At 31.2% G+C, this 22,500-nt stretch overlaps 2 protein-coding genes across 11 annotated transcripts in view; both read left to right on the top strand.

Moving 5' to 3' along the window:
• Positions 1-6,181, top strand: part of LOC124424262 (single-stranded DNA-binding protein 3) — a 25,595-nt gene extending 19,414 nt beyond the window's left edge. For all 5 annotated transcript variants that reach the window (XM_046963049.1, XM_046963054.1, XM_046963050.1 and 2 more), the window contains one exon: positions 1,210-6,181. In XM_046963049.1, the coding sequence (XP_046819005.1) occupies positions 1,210-1,314 (105 nt within the window). In that variant the 3' untranslated portion in view covers positions 1,315-6,181. The remainder of the gene's footprint in view (positions 1-1,209) is intronic.
• A 192-nt stretch (positions 6,182-6,373) lies between these two features.
• On the top strand, positions 6,374-21,642 carry LOC124424263 (glycine receptor subunit alpha-3). Of its 6 annotated transcripts, XM_046963057.1 has the most exons (10): positions 6,374-8,575; positions 11,676-11,881; positions 16,225-16,369; positions 16,496-16,578; positions 16,683-16,826; positions 16,988-17,070; positions 17,389-17,523; positions 18,366-18,466; positions 18,792-19,109; positions 19,713-21,642. In XM_046963057.1, exons 2-10 carry the CDS (start codon positions 11,844-11,846, stop codon positions 19,896-19,898), a joined length of 1,233 nt encoding a protein of 410 aa, XP_046819013.1. In that variant the 5' UTR covers positions 6,374-8,575; positions 11,676-11,843; the 3' UTR covers positions 19,899-21,642. The 6 variants fall into 6 exon arrangements, with proteins under 6 accessions (XP_046819013.1, XP_046819017.1, XP_046819014.1 ...); XM_046963061.1 differs by lacking the exon at positions 11,676-11,881; XM_046963058.1 differs by lacking the exon at positions 6,374-8,575 and having other exon boundaries at positions 11,585-11,881.
• Positions 21,643-22,500: the final 858 nt, after the last annotated feature.

Genomic DNA, 22,500 nt, shown 5'->3' on the forward strand with positions numbered 1-22,500 from the left:
TGTGTATATGCATACATACATACATACATACATACATATATATATATATATATAAAACATAAATATCATCAACGTCCATGTGTTGTGGGTCAGAGCACCCTAAAACTTTGAACCATATGATACTTCGATCGCACGGTTCTTCCGATGACAATTATGATCAACGGATGGCTCTATATACCCGTCAAATACTTTTTTTTAATATTAATAATAATAATAATAATAATAATAATAACATAATAATAATAATAATAATAATAATAGTAATAATAAAGTATTAATATTATTATTATTATTGTTTTGAATTATTCTTTTTATTCTTTTTTTTTTTCTTATTTTTATTCGTTTATTTCTTTTTGTTTCTCTTTCTTTTTTATAATCTTGTTTTTTCTTTTTTCTTTTCTTTTCTTTTTTTTTTTTTTTTTAATTATTATTTTCTTTTGTCTTTTTCAATCCTCTCCGCGCGTAAATATCGATCGTACTTGTCTTTCTTTCACGAGCCTAGCCCCGTCACGACGCACCGCCATCACGCTGCGCTTTTTACGCGTATTTGCCAGCCAGCGTATTCGCTCCCACGAGTTTTTTAATGATGGGGAGGTGGTTAAACGAAATTTTGAGAATTCTAGCTAACGTCGATCGATGTTTTTTACGTCGTCCATTTGAAAACTTCGAAAGGGACCGCCGGAGTCTTCGTTTGCGTCGATGCGAATATATTTATCTTTTTTTTATTGAATTTGAGATTATGAAAAAAATGGGTGTAAGAATAATCACGTGGTTTGAAAAGTAACTTGGATGATGAATGAAAAAAAAAATTTTTTTTTTCGTCATCTTTTTTTCTTTCTCCAACCACGTTATCATCCTCATACACACACACACACACACTCACTCATATATATATATATATATATATATATATATATATATACATACGCATACGCATACACACACACATTTTACATCGTAGTTTCAAATTCGCGTGTTTACTTTTTTCGCAAGGAACTCTTTTCTTTTTTGTTTTAATTGAATACAAAAGAATTTTTTGATCCATTTCAAATACTTTTCTCGATCGATCGAATACAACAACGACGTCTAGGAAGAATTCTTTAATTTCGTTGACGAAACGCTGTGCAGAATGGGCAAGGTATCCCCCCCCGGACGGTGGGCTTGCCTGACCTTTTACGTGTAACTGGCCTGGTGTTGGTTGGTTCGCAGGATCAGACCGAGTCGGCGGCCATCCTCAAGATCAAGGAGAGCATGCAGGAGGAAGCGAAGAGGTTTGAAAAGGACTCGGACCATCCCGATTATTTCATACAATAACTTTTCACGAGTCGTTGGAAAGCCCCTGAGACCAAACTAAAAAACCGAGTTTAATGCGCGAAAGAAACCAAACGAAAGAAAAAAAAAAAAAGACACGCATACACGAACATACGTAAACATACATACATACACACTCACACACACGCATATATATATATATATATATATATATATATATATATATATATATATATATAGGAAAAACGGACAAAAAGCAGCAAAAGAAAAAGAAAAAAAATATCAATATCCTCTCTTCTTCATACCCAATTGCTCCTCCAACCAATGTGCACTCTTGTCCTATCATGGGGAAACGAACAAAGGAACGAAAAGCGATTAAAAAAAATAAAAAAATAAAAAAAAAATAAAAAACAATAAAATAAAGAAGAAGAAAAAGAAGATACAATAATAAAAAAAAAAAACCCCCGATAAAATATACGTATATACACGCAAAACACACATATACATACACGTGACATACACGAAAAAAAAAAAATAAAAAATAAAAAAAGAATACAAATAGGAAAAACGGCAACATGAAAAAACAAAAAAAAAGGGTAAAAACCAAAAGTGGCGTATAGAAAGGTAACGAAAGAGAAGATGACTGCGGCGAAAGGAAAAGAACAAAAAGAACCAGAAAAATTTTAAGAATTTTTCTCCTTCTTTCTTGCGCGCGCGGTTTCGAGCCGATCGATAAAAAGGCTCGACACTCAAACTCCCCGATGAGAAAGATATGCACAACATGAAAAGAGGAGACATCGTCCATATATATATACGTGTATATATATATATATATATATATATATATATATATATATATATCGGACGAAGGATAAGAAAAAAAAAACAGAATCCTTAGGATTAAGGAATAGGAAAATGAAAATGAGGTTTCATTGAATGATCATTGTTTTTTCTCGTGCAATTCTCTCGTGTCTCACACATTTTATGATATAATTAGGGTACGGGTTATGTCTGTCTCTCCGAGCGACTCGAATTGTTTAATCGATCACTCTATTACTATTAATTATATTATCACTCACGATTGCGACTTTACCGGGCGCAAACGGCGGCGGCGGGGGCGGCGATAGCGACGAAAAGAGTTTAAAATCGTTTATATTATCTGTTATCCTTTTTTCTCCCTCTCCCTCTTTTTTTCTTTCTTTCCCATCCCTCCATTTTTCTTTTTTAATTCGAATTTTTTGTTTGTATTCGATATTTCGCTTATTCGTTTTTTTTTTCTTCTTTGAAAAATGGTCTTTGGTTTTTTTTTTATTTTTATTTTCTTTTTTTATTATTTTTTCTTTTGTTTTTTTTTCCCCACCATCCACGTTCACCTAGTCGAATTTCACGAACGGTAATAAACAATAACTTCTTCCTTTCATAAGGGTTTTTCGTGCTTGTCGTATCTATCACGCATTTTCCCTGTGAATATTTCCTTCCAAGATGAGAGAAGAGTGTATTATGAATGAAAATAATAATAAAAAAAAGAAAAAAGAAAAAAGGAAAGAAAAAGAGAACTTAAAAGTTCATGAAACGATTTAATCGGTTGCCTTTTTTGCTTGCGAGAAACACTAATCGAATGAATGTTTATCGTAAAGCGATAGTTTACGATAAATTACGTAAGTATGTGCATATACCCATCGATACATATATATATATATATATATATATATATATATATATGTACATATACATACACATACATATATATTCATTACACATGCAATTCGATCACTCTTATTTAAAAGAGAAAAAAGAAGTGTCTTAAACACGCAGTGCAATAAGATTGTAACAGCTCGAGGTGCATCTCTCATCGAATATATCTCCGAGTCCCCTTATAACCTTCGCCCTTATCTTCTTCCTTCGTCCTATTCTTCTTCCTTCCTCACGACTCTTCGATATTTTATTTAATAATAATTAAACATATATAAACATATACATATATACAATAAAAAGGAAAAAAGAAAACACGATCGGTAGAATTTAGGTATGCGAGTGATAAACGTCAGACCAAAATAAATAGCCGAGAGTGTGAAAATATTGCTGCTATACGCATAGATTTCGACGAATGGCAATAATTTAAACGTTCGATCGAACGCGCGTGCGCGCGCGCACGAGAGAGAGAGAGAGCGAGTGAGAGAGAGAGAGAGAGAGAGAGAGAGAGAGGAAAAGAGCGATAAATTACGGATCGCGTGTATATTTCTTATAGCGTGATTAGATAAACGCTAGCCTAGCGAAAAGATTTCTTCATCGTCGTTCCGAAAGTGTGATTGGGTCGATTTAAGGATCAAAAAGCCGAATGTCTTCCGTTCGGTAGTTTTTTGAAGGATAGAGGAAAAAAAATAGACGTGTGTGTCCGGACGATTCCCTCAGGATCGACCGGATGCATTTCGATCATCTAAAAACAAAGATAGAGGCACTAAGAGAGAAAGAAAGAGAGAGAGAGAGAGAAAACATATGAGACGATGTATCGAGAAGAAGAAGATTGAGCATCGCTGGCACGGCTCTACTAAGGGATGATGATTGGCCTACCAACTAGGAAGCTGCATCAAACAATTACTCGTCTACCTCTTCTTCGTCTTCGTCGATGACGGATTTAGTAAAAAACCAAACAAACAAACAAACAAACAAATAAAAAAGAAAAGAAAAGAAAACTTGGAGAAACGAATACGTTTCGTACGACGATGCGTTCTCGAATGAGATAAGAAAATTCTTAACCAATTAACACCTTTGTTTTTAGACCTTCACGACGATTTGCGTTAAATCGAAAAAAGAGAGAGAGAGAGAGAGAAAGTTTTTATTTTCAATCCAGTTGGATCATTCCTACACGTTTAAAGATTACAATTTCGTAAAGATTACAGTTTGTTATCGTATCTAATCGGTTTGATTAATATAACCGATCATTGTTATTTAAATGTCAGTGTATTATTATAATTTAATAGTATTATGTTAATAGAGAGTATATTAGTATGTAAAATAGCAATAGTATTTAAATATTAATATTGTAGTATATTTATATAATAATATTTAAATACTATTGTTATTTAAATTGTGTATCCTTTGCAAATACCTTTAATCGATAATATTTAAATAAATCTTATAGAGATAATATTGATATTTAAATAACAATTACTTTTATTATTTTTTTTTTTTTTTTTTATTTATATTTTATAGTTCTATTTTAATAGAAGGGAAGAACAAAAAATAAATAACATCAGATTTAGATGTAAAGTTTCCTTGATTTATAAAATATAAATTTATTAAGATAGTCGTAATAAAGAAGTAAAGCTATATAAAAAGGGATGTATCTTAAAAGTATGTATACGTGATCGTACTCTTGTAGAGAATTATCCAGCTGAGAGAATAAAAAATAAAAAAATAAAAAACAAAAGAAAAGGAAAGAAACGAAACAAAAAATTGGCCAATCAAAAGTTTCTTTTTATTTTAGCCGTCTCGTCTCTTTCTCTCAAATTCCGTTAAAAAATAAATAAATAAATAAATAAGAAAAAATCGAAAATTTCGCGCGTTTTAAGCCTTCTTCGGTGGCACACAGCACATATACACACGTGTATATGTATGTATGAATATATACATACAAATATAAATATATACGCGTGCGCGTACATGTGTATATGTAAATGGAAGCGAAAAATATTTCTCAGTGATCGTATCGTGGTGTAGATATATCGGTTAGTATAAGAAAGAAAGTGTGAGTGAGATAGAAAGAAAGAAAGAGAGAGAGAGAGAGAGAGAGAGAGAGAGAGAGAATTAAAAAGTCGGGTATGCAAGAGTGAATTAATTTTTTTTCCCCTTTTTTTGAGACGAGAGGGAGAACTTCGAACGGGATACTCTCATTACAGAGGGAGGGACGAGTCTCTCTCTTTCATCGTCGATTAATTAAGAAAGATTCCTCCGCTCGTCTCCACGAGCCTACATACGATCGAAATCCAAATTATTATTATTATTATTATTATTATTATTATTATTATTTTTGTTTATATATATATATATATATATATATATATATATATATATATATATATACGCAATATTTCTTCCTTTACATCGTCGTCATGATTGGCATGAGCAAGAAAAAACGTCACGTGTATTTCGTATCATAGATTTGTACGTATACAGGGTGAATCGTGTAATGTATTTAATTAAAAAATCGATTGATCAGGATACTTTTATTAAATGATGATTTTTTTGTACAATTTTTTTTCGAACAAAAAAAAAAAAGAAGCAACAAGCAAGAGAAATATACGTAAAAGTGATTCTAGAAATGAATTCGATCATTTGATTATATGCGTATATATTTTATTTTTTCCGTCTTTTTTTTTTTCCCCCGACAATCATATCTCACGATTCACCCTGTATACTTATACAGGGTGATGCACTTGAATTGGAATATTCCTGAATGTTATTATTTTATACGCGTACGATTGTTACGAACGTAACTTTTTTTTCTTTATGTTCACATTTTATATATTACGTCCTGTATCGTATGAAGTGAGAAAAGTAATTGTTACAAAATGAAAATAGTTTTTTCTTCGCTGAAATTTAAGACGAAATTGTTCGATTTGTTCGGATGGGAAAAATAATAAATAATAATATTTCTAATAAGATCGATGTTTCTAATGGAGCATCGTTCGTTCATTCGTTTGATTTATTTTTAGCAGCGAATAAAAATTTATTTTTTTTTTTTTTTTTTGGACGAACGATAATAATTCTCGATTTACCCTGTACATATATGTATATATTTTGAAAAGAGTATTAATGGTCGACATACAATACGTGTTCCATCTTCCTACGAGATTGTTTTTTCAAGAATGAGAAAGATATGCGTGAAATATATGTAAACGTAATCATACATAGATAACATTTCGAAACCCTTTCGAAATCCTTCTCCTTCTCGTACTATCCAAAAAAAAACGTTTGATGCGCACAAAAACAAAAAAGAAAAAAGAAATAAATAATTGTGCGAGGAGACTCGTCCTTTAAATAAATTTTGTACTTTTTTATGATTTTTCGAGGAGATCTTAGTGAAACAAATAGAAATTCAAATAGGTATATACATGTATAAATACATACATAAACGTGTGTGTGTGTGTGTGTGTGTGTGTGTTGTGTGTTGTGTGTATGTTTGTATATATATATATTATATATATTATATTATATATATTATATATGACAAATATACAAGTTGTCTATTATGAAACGTACGGATTTTTTTTTTTCTTTTTTTCTTTTTTCGTAACAAAATTTGGACGTTTCATTATAGATAACATTTTGTATATATAAAAACCCACAAATACACGCACACGGATATATATGTATATTAAAATATTCGTAATCTCGATTCTTTCGATTCTTTGAGAGAATATGTGTCGTTAAATCAAGTTCCATGGAATTATTAAACGTAATTACATTCGAGATTTAGTATATTTGGAAAAGTTTAATGTAAATATCTGCTGTCGAGTTTTATCTTTTTTTTTTTTTTTTTTTTTTTTTCTCTAAAAGTGTCAAACTAATGCATCGATATAGATGCAAAATAAGTTCGTGATTCGTTCTAATAATGGAGCCGAGATTACGACGCGTAAAGATTAGGAAAAAGAATAAAAAAGAAAAAGAATAATAAAAAGAAGAAATAAAAAGAGAAAGGAAAAGATAATAAGAAAAAGAAAATAAGAAAATCTAAACATAATTATGATCGTCCTCCCTCTCGTAGTTTAATTGCCGATTTTTATACTTTATGTACAGGTCTCAGTACATAATGTTTTTTAATACTATTTTTTATCTATTTCCGCGTAATAGATTTAAATATCTTCATTGTTTCATATATGGTAGTCACTTTAGATGAAAGATATTTGTACGGTTACAGAGGTACATAAAAAAAAGAAGAAAAAAAAAAAGAAAAAAAAGAAAAGAAAAGAAACAAACGAAATCTTCGATAAATGAACGTCTAAAACGTGTGTTTGTGTGTGTGTTCATGCGCGCGTGTGTGTGTGTGTGTGACAGAGAGAGAAAATGTTGATTAGATTATTATATTCTCGAAATTCCGGTCTGTAGATATCGACGAATAACGATTAACGACAAAGAACGGTTCAGAACGAGATTAGAAAATTTCTTCAATAAATTCGTGCCATCGAAGAGTGTGCAATATTACTTGTTTATTTTATTTTATTTTATTTTATTCTTTAATTATTATTATCATTCTTTTTTTTTTTTTATTTTTTTTTTTTATTTTTCTTTTTTTTTGTGTCTTAACCCAGCGTAAGTACATTCGGCAATATATACAGAGAGTGAGTGAAATTTTTCATTCATAAACGAGCACATGTATGGAAGGTACGTTGAATTAGAAAAAAATCGAATACTCCGATTAGATATATATATATATATATATATATATATATATATATATATATATATGTATATTAGAATTATTAGAATAGAAGAAACGACGAGTTTTCTTCGATGCTTTACACACATAAATACACATACTTACACACATATACATACATATTCGATTTTCTTTATTCCACGTATTTTTTTTCCCCTCAAACGATGTACATATAACGCGTTTATGAATTGAAAGGATTCCGCTCTTTCGTATGAATATATAAGAACGTTCGCGAAATACATATATATTTTATATATATATATATATATATATATATATATATATTGTATATATATAGTATATATTGATAGAGTCCTCGGTAAAGTCTAGCGCAAATTGTGATCGATAAACAAGAGTCGAGTTTTTCGCTCCCTGTTCACGTTGCGTACGAGTCCGGAAAAATATCGGATTGGAATCGTGCGCCGGAATTTCGCGGGTCGAAAAAAGGATTCGATATAAGTTCAATGACCGATAATAATATCGATCTCGTTAGAATCGGTTACGCGCGATACGCGAATTCTCTCTGTAATTAATTAATTAATTAATTAATTAATTAAAAATTATGATGATCATTGTAAACTTCGAAAATGGGCTGTAAAACTCGCGACTAAATCTCCCATTCATTCTCTACAAGATTCGCATATTAATTATCAAACATAATTGTAGGTATCTATACGAAGTATAGCATTCAATAGCGTAAACAGTAATGAAATAATTAAATAAATGTCATATACCCTATAAATCAACGAATTTAATATATTCACAACATTTCACATTCCACGATGATCGACGTCGCAACATCGGCCAATCCAAAAACCCAAGTTAATGATGGGATTAAAAGGGATCGCTAATATATTCTCGACGGTAAGTATAAGCAATTTTTTTTGATCGATTTTTCTTTTTTTCTTTTAATTTTTTTTTTCTTTTCTTTCTTTTTTTTTTTTTTTTCATGCGATATTACAATAGCCTTAAGTAAGTACTGCATAAAAGTGAATATTTGGTGCATAATTATTAACAGAGATTATTAAATTAAAAAATCCATTTATTTTATTCATTTAATCATTGTTAATAAAAATAATTATATTTCTTATCAGGAATAAATGGATTATCGATTTTTTTTATTTATCTTTATAAAAATCTCCGATGCTAATGTAATACATATTTGCAACGTATCTTCTTTAATCCATAAGGAAAGCATACAAATAAAAGTTTATTCATTGTATTTCTACTTGAAAAAATTATTAATCTAAAAAAAGAAAAAAGAAAAGAAGAAAAAAAATTCTCGTCAAGACGACAAATTCAATCATTAATTTTAGTAGGATAAGAACATCATAGTTATAAACACGAGTAGATTATTTTTATCTTTCGAATCGTATGGCAATCGATTGAAAATAAAGGATGAGATGACGAAGAGAGAATGGTGGTGGTGTGGTGTTAGAGGCAATGAAAAGAAAAGTATATATGACTTGATTCGAAAGACAAGTTCAAAAGAGAAAAAGAGAGAAAGAGGAGAGGGGTGGGAGAATGCAGAGAATTGAAACGACGGCCATGAGGTCAGAGGAAAGAGGGACGAGCGTGCTTATCGTGCATCGTCTCGATTCACCTCGAAAGACCTCCTCCTCACCAAACTCTAACAGCGGTGCGATTCTTGCTAGGGGTACCAACACCTCAGTTCTTTTCTCTCTCTCTTTCTTTCTCTCTCTCTCTTTCTTTCTCTCTCTCTCTCTCTCTCTCTCTCTCTCTCTCTCATCTGATACTCCTCATCTCTCTGCATCCCTCAGCCTATGAGTACCGGAGGAGCAGGCAAACGTCAGCGAAAAAAAGTACGACGACGCGTGTCTGTATGTGTACACGATCACTCTCTCTCTCTCTCTCTCTCTCTCTCTCTCTCTCTCTCTCTCTCTGTCTTTGTCTCTGTCTCTTTTTCTCTTACAATCTTTCTCTTTCTTTCTCTCTTGTGTTCGTTGGATTCTGTCAGTCGGCGATTTTACCAATCCAATTTGGCCGATGACACAAAGGAGGAAATCGATCATCCTTTGACGAAAGGTCGAATCCTAGCGTGTCTCTTCTTTTCTCTTCTTTGAAAGAAAGAGAAAAAGAGGATTTTGAAGATTCAAAAAAAAAAGGATAGAGAGAGAGAGAGAGAGAGAGAGAGAGAGAGAGAGAGAGAGAGAACAAAATAGCGCACGTTCGTAAATCCTTCCTTGTAAATTTCCAATGAATCCTTTGAATAGGAACAAAATTCTTTTGAAAACTCATATTTGTCCAGAAAATAACCTATCGACTTATATAGCAGACGTGACCGAGTCACATGCATCACCTGAACGATCTGAATCGTCATCTCGATCATCTCGTGTTTGGAAAATATGCTAAGAAATCGTCTAATTTGTCGTATCATTTTCTTTTTAAATTATCATTAACCTTTTGGATAATCGAATTTATTATTTAACTCGAAAAGATCCTTTCACCCCAATGCGATCCTATCTGTTCGTTTCCTAGTTTCTGCCTTTTCAGAGTGACGTCATCAAGTCTTTGACGTAAATGCCACCTAGTCTTGTAAGCAATTGCTTGAAGAGAGCCACCCCAGCACACTTCGCGCTGGTGGTTGTTAGTCGAGGTAAGTTCGATTTTTTCAATATTCCTATCTTGTTCTACGTGGAATCTGAGAAGAAGAGAGAGAGAGAATGGAGGGGGTGGACGAGAGAAAGTAAAAAAAAGAGAGAAACGAAGATGGATATTTCGATTCGATAACGCGATAATCTAACGAAGATAATCTTTATCGAATCAAGAGGAGATATTTAATGCAGCACAATGTCCGAAGGACTTGTCATAAAATTTCGATGAAAATTCATATTCGCATTAATTTCTAATTTATTCTTATAATCGCATCGATTTTGTTTAATATGATATTAGGATCATTATTAAATATTTCATATAACTATGATATGTAATAATATATATTAACAAAGTTATTAGTTATAAAAAATGGAATTCTTGTAATCTTACAATATTATAATTAATGCTATTAAAAAGAGAAAGATAGAGGAAAGAGAGAGAGAGAGAGAGATTAAAAAATATTTTATTTAAGGTTGTTACGCATTTTAATTTTTGTCCATAAATGTTATTTTCGCTTAAAACATTATTATCTTTTTCTTTTTTAATTTTGCAATATTTTTATAAAAAGTTGTTACTTAAAATTTATTTCATTGTTCGCGCGAAAAGTAAATGATAGTATTAAGTAAAACAAAATGAATTAATGAAAATTATTAACGAATAATTTCGTAGATTCCCTAGACATTCCCTAGACGTTTGGAATTATCATACATACGAGTATATATATATATATATATATATATATATATAAACTTGGCAGCATTCGTAATGTCTTGACACGCAAACGTTCTATCGAAGACGAGTGGAAAATTGGAATAAAATTCGGCAATGATTGCTAAAAAGATGGCCAAATTTTTTAAGGGGAACACATCACCTAATGTAACAAATCTATACATATATTTATATATGATATACACATATATATATATATATATATATATATATATATATCTTAAGAAATTGATTCTGAAGTGTAAAAAATCGTCGCTCGAAGCTCCAAAATTATTTATTATTTTTTTCTTTTCTCTTAAACAAACAAATATTAATAAACAATTGTAAAGTTAAAAGTCAATGGAAGAAGCGAAAAATTTTTTATGTTTCAAAATCTATTTTTTTTTTATATATATACATATGTATAATCTAAATATACATATAAGTATATATATATATATATATATATATATATATATATATATATATATATAAAATATGTATATAGGGCGAAAACACATGACGTCATTCTTTTCTTTCTTTCCTTCTTTCTTTTTTTTTCTTTTTCCTTTTCTTTTTTTTTTCTTTTTTTTTTCTTTTTTTTTTTCTTAACTATGACGTAGTCATTGCTCGTTGCCAGAAGGAAATGTGACGAGGAACAGATTCTTGAAGGAGCAGCTCGAGTACGCTTCCGGCGTTTCGTGATTCCCCCAGTGGTCTTGCAGGCCCAATGACCTGATTGTCGTGCTCGAAAGAAGAAGCAGAAGAAGAAGGTGCTCTCGATGGTTCGTTACTACGAAATCGATGTATGACGATGACGTTCGCTACGCTTCCAGAAATAATAAAGTACGTGCTACTAATAAAGTACCTACTTGCCTAGAAACAGAAAGATGTCCTCTCTCTTTCTATCTCTTTCTTTTTCTTTCTTCCTTTCGTTGAAATTTCACGAGCATTAAACGAATAAAATAAAAAAAAAACGAAAAGCCTCTTAAACTTTACGCGAGATAAAGTATATCATGCGAAGGACATACATATAACTACTCTCGAAAATATTCGAGTATCAAATTATCGTTTCTTAGAAGATTAAATCGAATAGAAATATTTCTTCTCATTTCATTTTTTTATAATTTGTAACACATTGTCATTATTAAATTTAATAATTTACTTATATTATACAAAAAAGACATATTTAAATACACACGCGCACATACACACACACACACAAATATATATATATATATATACTCCTGTAATTTTTTTTTGGTTTGTATTGCAATATTATCTACGCGAAGAAATATTAAACATATCTTATAGTATATAAACGGATGAAAACGATTGTAAGAAACGTATGTATATGCAACCATAGTTACAAAAATCTACATATATATATATATATATATATATATATGCACAATATGTGTGCATATATTGTCTATATGCATATAAGCATAGCTTCTCGAACGGTGGTGGCCACTCCACGATACGAACGACACATAGCTTCCTGTTCGCGGCACAATTTTCAAGGGTCGATATATCGAACGATGAGAGAAAGAAAGAAAGAGATAGATAGATAGAGAAAGTGAGAGAGAGAGAGAGAGAGAGAGAGAGAGAGAGAGAAATAGAGAGAAACGACGACGACGACGACGTTGTCTTCAAATAGCGCGGTAGTTAGCGCCTCCCTGAAGAAGGGTTTGCAAGAAGAGGGTTGGATAAGAGGAGAAAGAGGAAGACAGTCTTCTTCCTCTTCCCCGTTCGTCATCGACTACACTTTTCTCCTCTCTCTCTCTCTCTCTCTCTCTCTCTCTCTCTCTCTCCCTCCCTCTTTCTCTCTCTCTCTTTCTCTTTCTTTTTGATAGACTACCTTTCCTTCTCCAACTACCTTATTTTTCTCATCCTCTCTCTTTCCTATACTCCTCTTCGTCTTCTTCCATTCTCTCAAGTTTCTAGCACGTTTTCCTCCGAATCTCTTCGTATTCACTGACTACGCTCTAATCGATGCTGTTTAGCCGCTGAACGATTTAAAACATATCACCCCTGAGAAACACGATACCTTTAACTCGCTCTAGTGAATAGGGATGCCATTGGCGCAGTGCGAAAAAAATTTCCAAGAAATAAAGGAATTTTCTTTCTTAAGTTGATACTTAAGGGATTTAAGAAAAGAAAGAAAGAAAGAAAAAAAAATAGAAAGAAAGAAGAAAAGAAAAAACTCGTGGAAATTATGTATGAAGCGTGTTAGGAATTTATAAAGAAAAAAATGTGGGCATATATAATTACAAATTTAGTCTCATAAACGATTAAACGTGTGAAATGAGATTTTAGATTTTTTTTTCTTTTCTTTTTTTTTTTGTGCATTCAAAAACTGGAGAAAAATATGATTATATAATTTTATAATTTAATACCATAGACGTTAAAATGTGTAATAGACATTTACTAGATTTACAATTATTTTTCTATGGGTTATAATAATTCTAAATTTTCTTAATAAATTTTATCGGGTTATTGTGTGATTTATTTTCGTTAGAACGAGATTTATATATCTTACATTTGTGTGCGCGTGTGTGTGTGTGTGTGTGCAACACCTATTGTACGATCTTATGTCAAAGATGACACAGTTATACATGTATAAAATTTATGCTCATTAATTATTCTATCATTAATTCGTAATATTGCAGTGTATCGGACCAATGTAAAATACATACATATTACGTTTTCTATAGTGAATACAAAAATATAATCATTAAATCAACGAGCTTAAGACGATATTATTATCTACAATCCTATGGGTCTCATTAAATTAAAAGTAATCACTATGATTAAGAGATAATTGCTTCAGTAACTTTTCGAATTGTGTATCTTTATATTTAACAAAGGAAATATTTATGTAAAAAGTTATATTTTTTTCATACATACATTCTTTACATTTGAATATAATCATTAAATATCTTATTCGTATAATAATATCGATAAATAATAGAAATAAAAAAAAAAAAAAAAAAAGAATAAGTGAACGTATTTATAAGTTTCTAATCTGATTTCTACTTGATTACATATGATCTAAGGATAAGAATAGAAAATTATTATAATTATCGTCAGAATTAAAATTAATTTGACGAAATAAAAACATAAACGTAAGTTACTTTCTTTCTATCGACTTATTATTAAATAGAAGGTTTACATGTATGAACATGATTTTTTAATTAACATGATCCTTCGATACAACGATAATAAATTAATAATCCATAAAAATAATAATAATAATTACATACTTATATGTGCGTATAATATTAAATTTAAAAATGAAGGAAATGTCTTAGCCATATTTTAATAAGATATAATTATAATAAAAGTATCCTTGATTTCATTAAAGATATACATACATATAATGAAAATGAAATGGTCGCCAATTAAAAAGGTTTAAAAATATCTATTCTATATAGGCAAAATATTAAAAATAGGATTCTATCAATAAAAGAGATAAGAAGAAAGAAAAGAAAAAGATAAGAGAGAAAGAGAAAGAAAAAAAGGGGGTAAAGGAGAGTTGGGAGGTAAGAGGGGGGAGGGGTTAAGAAAAAGAAAAGAGGGGAATAGTTGGAACGATTATCAGGACGATCTGTTGAGGAGAGTGTGCACGATTACGACATAAAACAAGGATATTACCGCATTGAGGTAGAATCGTCGTCGTCGTAGTTGTCGTAGTTATCGTCGTCGAGGTTGTCATGGGCCATGGGCACAGGTACTCCGAGGGATTACCACCACTTCTATCGTCTCGCAATCCTCCGTGGTACTCTCGACCCTTTCCAACGTGTTTCCGTGTACGTCACGAGCGAGAGTTACCCCTTCTTCTCTCAACTGGTCCTCTATTTGCGACGTAGAAGAAGGGGTGAAAACGATGCAAAGGGGTGCAACTGGTCCACCACTACCACCACCACCACTACCACCAACATCAATGCTTTCTACCACCTCCACATCTCGGTAGATCACGAGAATGGAAGATTTTGCAGGCTCTGCAAAGTCGTTCGTTCGAAGGAGTCAGTCGTCGGTTGCACGTTCTCGCGAATCAGAGAATAGCCATCGGAAAGTGGTACGAGCCACTAACCGGACCTGGTTCTGGATTGGCACAAATTCACATCTTTTATCTCTCTCTCTTTCTATCTCTCTTTCTCTCTCTTATCATCCTTTGTCTCTAACTTTGTTTTTATCCTCGTCTTCTTTCCTCTTTCTATCTCTTGAACTTTCTCTTTCCTTCCTTCCCTCTCCCTTACCCCCGTTTTCTCCATCCCTAATATCCCTTCGACATTATCCCAAAACAAACGTTTTGAAAAATCGTACAAAAGGATGCATTGAAGGATAAAGAAAGAATGTCGACGGAAGGAGCACACGGAAGAGGCATGACTTCGGAGGCAATCCTCTCCACGTTTCTTCGTCTTCTTCTTCTTCTTCTTTTTTTCCTATTGGACCGCACCGCAGATGCACAGTAAGATCGACGTTTTGATGAGGATATTTTTCATCGTCAATGATATAATAACTTTCGTTGTTTAGCCGAGCACGAAATATAATTCAATCGAATATTAAATACGATAAGTATGTGATACTGTGAGGTGAATTTATTACAATACATCGATCGATCTAATTTTCTTTTAAATACGTATGTAGTTCTGAGTAAAAGTTACAGTGACGAAATAGAGAAAAATATCTAAACGGTTTAAGTATAACAAATTACTAGTTTGCATTATTTATTTCGATATAGAATCGGTTCGACCGATCAACCTGGTGTAATGTGTTAAATATTGTCAAGATGGAGTGCTTACGGGAGACTTTAACGACCAACCACTTCGCGTTCGGATGTGCTCTAAAACAAAAAGTTCGAGCAGTGTTTTCTCTTTTCGTTTTCCTTCGAGATAACTTTGAAAATTCACTAGTCGTCGAGGGACGTCTTTATCTTTTTCTTTTCTTTCTTTCTGTTTTTTTTTCTTTTTCTTTTCTCTTTCTTTTTTACTTTTTATATCAATAAATATATCTTTTTTTTTTTTCTTTTCTTTTCTTTTCTTTTCTTTTTTCACAATTATTTTGTCCTTTTTCCAAATCTGTATTTCAAATCACGTAAAGTTTTTCACTTATACAATAATTCGCATATTTTGAAAAATTGAAAAACAAATCGTACCAAAACGAAAGAGAAATATTTCTTTCAGGAGAAGCTTAGAATTCTTCGATCTTCTGCCGGAGGATCCAAAACTTTACGATAAAATGAGACCACCGAAAAAAGATGGACAAGCGACCGTCGTCTATTTTCACGTCACCGTAATGGGTCTCGATTCGATCGATGAAAATTCAATGGTAAGTACGATTTTCTTATTATCCGATTGAAAATGTTGTCGTCCTCAAATATTGGCAATGATGTCCATTGAAAAGACGATAATAATACCTACAGAGGACGAGAGAAAGATATAAAACAATTTACAGACCTACGCTGCGGACATATTTTTTGCTCAAACGTGGAAGGACAACAGACTGAGACTACCAGAAAATATGACTTCGGAGTATAGGTATACGATTAATTAATTAATTGTATAAAAATTGTAAGGATAAATAAGGTAATATAGCGAAAAAAAAATTTCTATAAACTAAAACCTCTTGAACGGAATTGAAGATTATTAGAGGTCGACTGGCTGAAGAATATGTGGCGACCTGATTCCTTTTTCAAGAATGCCAAATCGGTGACCTTTCAGACGATGACGATACCAAATCATTATCTCTGGCTCTACAAAGACAAAACTATTCTATATATGGTGAAGTACGTAAAACAAATGTTTCTTAATTACATCTTTGACATAATTAACTTGATTGTAAAATTAAGAAAAAAAAATAGAATAAAATAAAATAATATAAAAAAAAAAGAAAAAAAATATACAAGAAAAAATTTTACGTTCAACGATCTTGTTACGATACTTACAGATTGACATTAAAACTCTCTTGCGCTATGAACTTCTTGATTTATCCGCACGACACGCAGGAGTGTAAACTGCAAATGGAGAGCCGTGAGTAATAGTCAATATCTGTAAAAGTTTATCTACGAAATTGCATCTTACAATAAGCGCATCGCTATTACGTTCGCTAATATTCTTTCAAACAAATTACATAGAGAGAAAGAGAGAGAGAGAGAGAGAGAGAAATTTCTATCTTGCATGAATAGTTCGCGAAAGAAACATCCACCCTACTCGAATAAAAAAAGAAAAAAAAAAAACATCTCAAAGAAAGGTGATATACAAAAAAAAAAAAAGAGATCGTCCGCGTCATATTTAGCCGATAGTGTGAATGCTTACGTTTTGACAAGGACAAAACAACTCGGTCAACAGTGTCTCACACGACGGATGAAATGATCTTCCAATGGGATCCCGACGTACCACTTGTTGTCGATGAGAACATAGAATTGCCCCAATTACAACTTGTGAAGAACTATACGGCTGACTGCACGCAAGTCTATTCCACCGGTGAGTGATCTGAATAAACTTGTATGATTCGCTTCTTGAAAACAATATGTACGATTAAACATCGAGGATAAATTTCATTCAATGACAATCTTTTATACGAGAAATTAGAAAGAACAATCCATGCATAAAAATTGAATCAATATTATACCATTATCTAGAATTTAAAAAAGAATAAAATGGATTAGAGTGAGAATGAAAGTGATGCAAATTGACTTTCGTGAAATTGTACGATAAATAATCTAAAAGCATTACGAGAGATGTTATTTTTTTTCTTTTCTTTCTTTCTAATCATCATCATCATTATTATTATTCGGATGAGATAAACAAATTTTATGAACATTTGGATAAAATTAAAAATATATTTTTTTATACATAATTCTTATTTTCTTTAAAATTATATTGATCCAATTCATTTCATATTGTTCGACATATTTGTTTTTTATTATTACTATATTATATAATAAATATTATTATTTATAAATTTTCGAAGGTATATCAAGAAAGTGGTTTTATCTTTTAATTTTACATTAAAAAATAAAAATGCCGAGCTATTCTTAGAGCAGCTCAAACACAGTTGATGAATTTCATTAATTCGAAAAGTAGAAGCGTATTCAATAATAGCTTCTCTCCAACTAACCTCGACCTTTTTGAAACTATATTTGGAAGGATGACTCTGTCCTTTAGATTATCGATTTGCTAGATATATCATCAACTTACCCGATTCTATCATATATTTTGCATATGCTTATCTATATACATATACAATAAATATATATACATTAGATAATATACATTATATGTATATATTATAAGGAATAAACAAAGGAACCTTTTATTTTCAGGTAATTTCACCTGTTTGGAAGTGGTATTCGTATTGAAACGACGACTCGGTTATTATCTCTTTCATACATATGTTCCCACGTGTTTAATCGTAATCATGTCGGTGAGTCAAGATCCCATAGAAAAAAAAAATGAAATAAAAAAGAAACTATTAACACTTTGTATGAGGTCGTTTTTCATTTTTACTTCATCTGTGCATTTTCTGAGAATCAGTAAAATGCAACTTTAAAACTATTAATATACTTCATCGAAATCTTGCTAAGGAATAATTAATTACAATAAGTTAACGTGTGAAAAATATTCCGCATATAAAGTTTTAATTAGAGAAGAAAAAAAGAAGAAAAAAAAAAAGAAAATGAATGAAAAAAGATAATATGTTTACAGATTAGAAAGAAATAGACAAAGAACATATTTCATTTATTTTACAGTGGGTCTCATTTTGGATCAAACCAGAAGCTGCCCCAGCTAGAGTGACCTTAGGAGTGACATCATTGCTGACCTTATCGACTCAACACGCAAAAAGTCAAGCCTCTTTACCACCGGTTTCTTATCTAAAAGCCGTCGATGCCTTTATGTCGGTCTGCACGATATTCGTGTTCATGGCATTGATGGAATATTGTCTGGTGAACATAGTTCTCGGTGATTCCGATGCGCCAGCAGCGAAACCACCACCACCACCGGCACCGCCATCTTCTAGCGGCGCCGACTCCGCTAAACTCGATAAAATCTTCGATATTGCAACTAAGGTAACGCCTTATGATGAAGATTTTTATATTAAAAGACGGCAACTTCTGTGCCTCGGAGAGAAAATTTATTAACTCTTTCCGGTCTAATCAACTATTTTTCTTATTTTGTTCATAATATGTCTTTTAACGTCAAGGATTACGTTAATGATTCTTCTATTATTTTTTTTCTTTTTTTTTTTTTGTGTGTTTGTAATTGATATGACGTTATTACAATCTTGTATTTGTTCGCAAGGAAATATAGAGAGCTTTTAAGTAATTCATTTTTTTTTTTTTTTTTTTTTTAAATTAAAGAGTTTATTATGTGTAATAGGACCGCAAAGGGTTAATAATGTACTTTTATAAACTTCATAAGTTTTCGTATTTATAATTTTTACGAAAGAATTTGTTTAGACTATACTTTACTTTAGTCTATTAATGGATTTACACTTATCTTTTTTTTTTTATATTTTACTATATTTTTATTTATTACTTTTTTTTTTTTAATTTCTTTTAATTTATACGCGAGATAGGGACTGATAGAGAGATAGAAAAAGACAGAGTGCTCCGAGGCACAGGAGAGACGTCTTCTTAGCGATGGTTCAAGTTGTGATCGTTGTCACGCAGGAAAATGCCATGTTATTGTCCGGCCGATCGCAGAAGTCGAATTCAGGTCCACCACCAGAACCAACGCCGGCTCAAAAGGCAAGAATGAGGGCTTTGAACATCGATCGAGTCTCACGTGTTTTCTTTCCTTTTCTTTTTGCCGTATTGAACGTCACTTATTGGATAATGTTCGCTGAATATATATAAAAAATCTTCTTTTATCTGAGGAAAAGTCAACAATTTGAGAAGAGAGAGAGAGAGAGAGAAAGAGAGAGAGAGAGAGAGAGAGAGAGAGAGAAATAATCAGAATGCAAGATACCCGTTTAAAATGAGAAAGAGTGAGAAAGATGAAATGTAAAATTGGATGTATGTTAAAGTGTATGTGTGTGTGTATGTGAGAAAGAGAGAGAGAGAGAGAGAACAAACACACATTAGTTATTAAAAAGATGGCATCGAGTCGTGAACAAAAAGAAAAACTAACAAAAAAAAAAGAAAAGAAACCTAACTTATTTCTAACTCGAAAAACTCATGCATCGTTATAAGATCCATAAACGATAGATAAAAACGTATTACTTAGATACATTTCGCGCTCTTTTTTTTTCGAAATAAATAGCTATTTAAAAAAAAAAAAAAAAGAAAGAAGAAAGAAAGAAGAAAAATCAACGATCGATCGAGAAAAATTTGGGCGCCAAATACGAACGATCGTCGTGATCGAAGATTGAAATATCGAATCGTTGATCTATCGCGATAAAGAAAAAAAAGAAAAAGAAAAAAAGTGAGACAGAGTTAAGTAAAATCGAATCTGTAATTAATTATTATTAAAGGGCTTTCGCTTAAAAATAAAAAAATAAAAATAATAAAACAATAAATAAAAAATAAAAAATAAAAGAAGAAAGAGAGATGTGCCTAGAAAAATTTGTCGATCTCGATATCGTAGAAATTATTGCACCTGCCGCCATTCCTTCGAATTATTCGTGCAAAAAAGAGTTTGCGCAATTGCAAAAAATAAATCGTCCAATCAAAAGCTTTTAGATCGCTTTTTTAATTTAACTTCTCACTGATCTCTGCTTTTCGGACATTCACATGAGTCTCGTTATGACGAGAATTAAAAGAAAGGAAAAAGAAAGAAAAGAAATTAATCAATCTAATTCAATCTAATTTAATCATTAAGAGCTATCAGATTTAAATAGAAGAATGTAATTAACATTTGTTCATCGATCAGTATGGATCTTGTAAATTTTTTTAATTTACAGGATCAGGATCTTGTACATTTTTTAAAAATCCTTGTCGAACACAATAACAAATGTTTTTCACCGACATGAATACATTTTGGTACCGCAATCATTCTTCGATGCCTCTCGTCTATATATATATATATGTAGATACTATGATAGCATTGAATTCATTTAGAACACCCGCTGTACATACGAAGATAAGATAATAATCGTTATATTAAAGAGAATAGAGGAGAAAAAAAATGAAAAGAGAAAAGAAATATTTTCGTTAAAGTGAAATAAAATGAAAAATTCAGAGATATTATTTCGATCATGTATATATATATATATATATATATATATATATATATATATATATATATATATATATAGAGAGAGAGAGAGAGAGAGAGAGAGAGAGAGAGAGAGAGAAGTAATCTTCCGTCAACTAAAAAATTTCGTTCGCGTAAATTCGCGTCTTTAATGTACATACATACACATACACATACATACATACACAACTTATATATACATATACATAAATACAAAGCAACAAAACTTGATTTGTTCTTCTCGTAGGAATATTAATCGAATTAATTATTGCAGTGAAAATATTCGTCCATTTACGAAGGAACGACCATTTAAATTACGAGATCGAACACAGGCCTCGTATCTATAATTATGTATAATGAGAATGTGTATAAAATAAAGTATGATAATGCACGATTTTAAATTTACTACATTGTAAAATCCCTTTTCCCGGAATCGATTGAAACATCTCATTATTATAAACGATATTAAAAAAATGAAAGATAACAATAATAGAATATAATACTTATTATTAAGTTGAATATTTCTTTTACACCCTATATAAAGGATGAGTGAAGTAATATATATTCAATTCGTAATCATTTTATAATACAATCTTGATGAATCATTATTGAAATTAAAAATTAATTAAATTTTTCAAATCTGAATAATTGTCGTGTTATACACTATATAATTTCAGATAAAAGAAACGTATTAATAATACATTTATTAATATTATTTCAGTATATTGAGATCGATGAAAAGAAAAATTACATATCTATATCTTATTATATCCTATAATGTACATGTATATACACACACACACATATATATATATATATATATATATATATATATATATATGTATATATATAATTTATCTAGATAACGATTGTTTAATTATCGTTCATCGTTAAAATCGTTGACAAAGTCTAGCAAAAAAATTTTATAGAAAGATCGAAAGTAAAGAGAGAAAGAGATGGGATTAGAGTACAAAGTAAAGAAAGAGATAGTGAGAGTGAAAGAGTGATAGAGAGTGAGAGAGAGAGAGAGAGAGAGAGAGAGAGAGAAAGAGACCGAAAGAGAGAGAAAGAAACAGATACTAGCAGCAGGCACGCATACGCTAAAGAGCAGAACGCTTTTAAACGTTGAACGAAGAAAGAATGATTGATAAGAGTAAAGAAGAGAGAAGAGGAAGAGAAGGCATTGGCATCCGGCTATCATAACCGGGATATATACATCCTAGAGATAAAACACTGCCCACGCGCTTCTCTTCCTTCCTTTCT

The sequence above is a fragment of the Vespa crabro genome, chromosome 5 (genome assembly GCF_910589235.1).
Source record: "Vespa crabro chromosome 5, iyVesCrab1.2, whole genome shotgun sequence".
NCBI classification, from domain to species: Eukaryota; Metazoa; Arthropoda; class Insecta; order Hymenoptera; family Vespidae; genus Vespa; species Vespa crabro.

Coding starts and splice junctions, on each gene's coding strand:
- LOC124424263 (XM_046963055.1), top strand. CDS start 15,394: ATGTCGACGGAAGGAGCACACGGAAGAGGCATGACTTCGGAGGCAATC. Junction 16,579..16,682: donor AATATGACTTCGGAGTATAG/GTATACGATTAA, acceptor ACGGAATTGAAG/ATTATTAGAGGTCGACTGGC. Junction 17,071..17,388: donor TAAACTGCAAATGGAGAGCC/GTGAGTAATAGT, acceptor CTCGGTCAACAG/TGTCTCACACGACGGATGAA.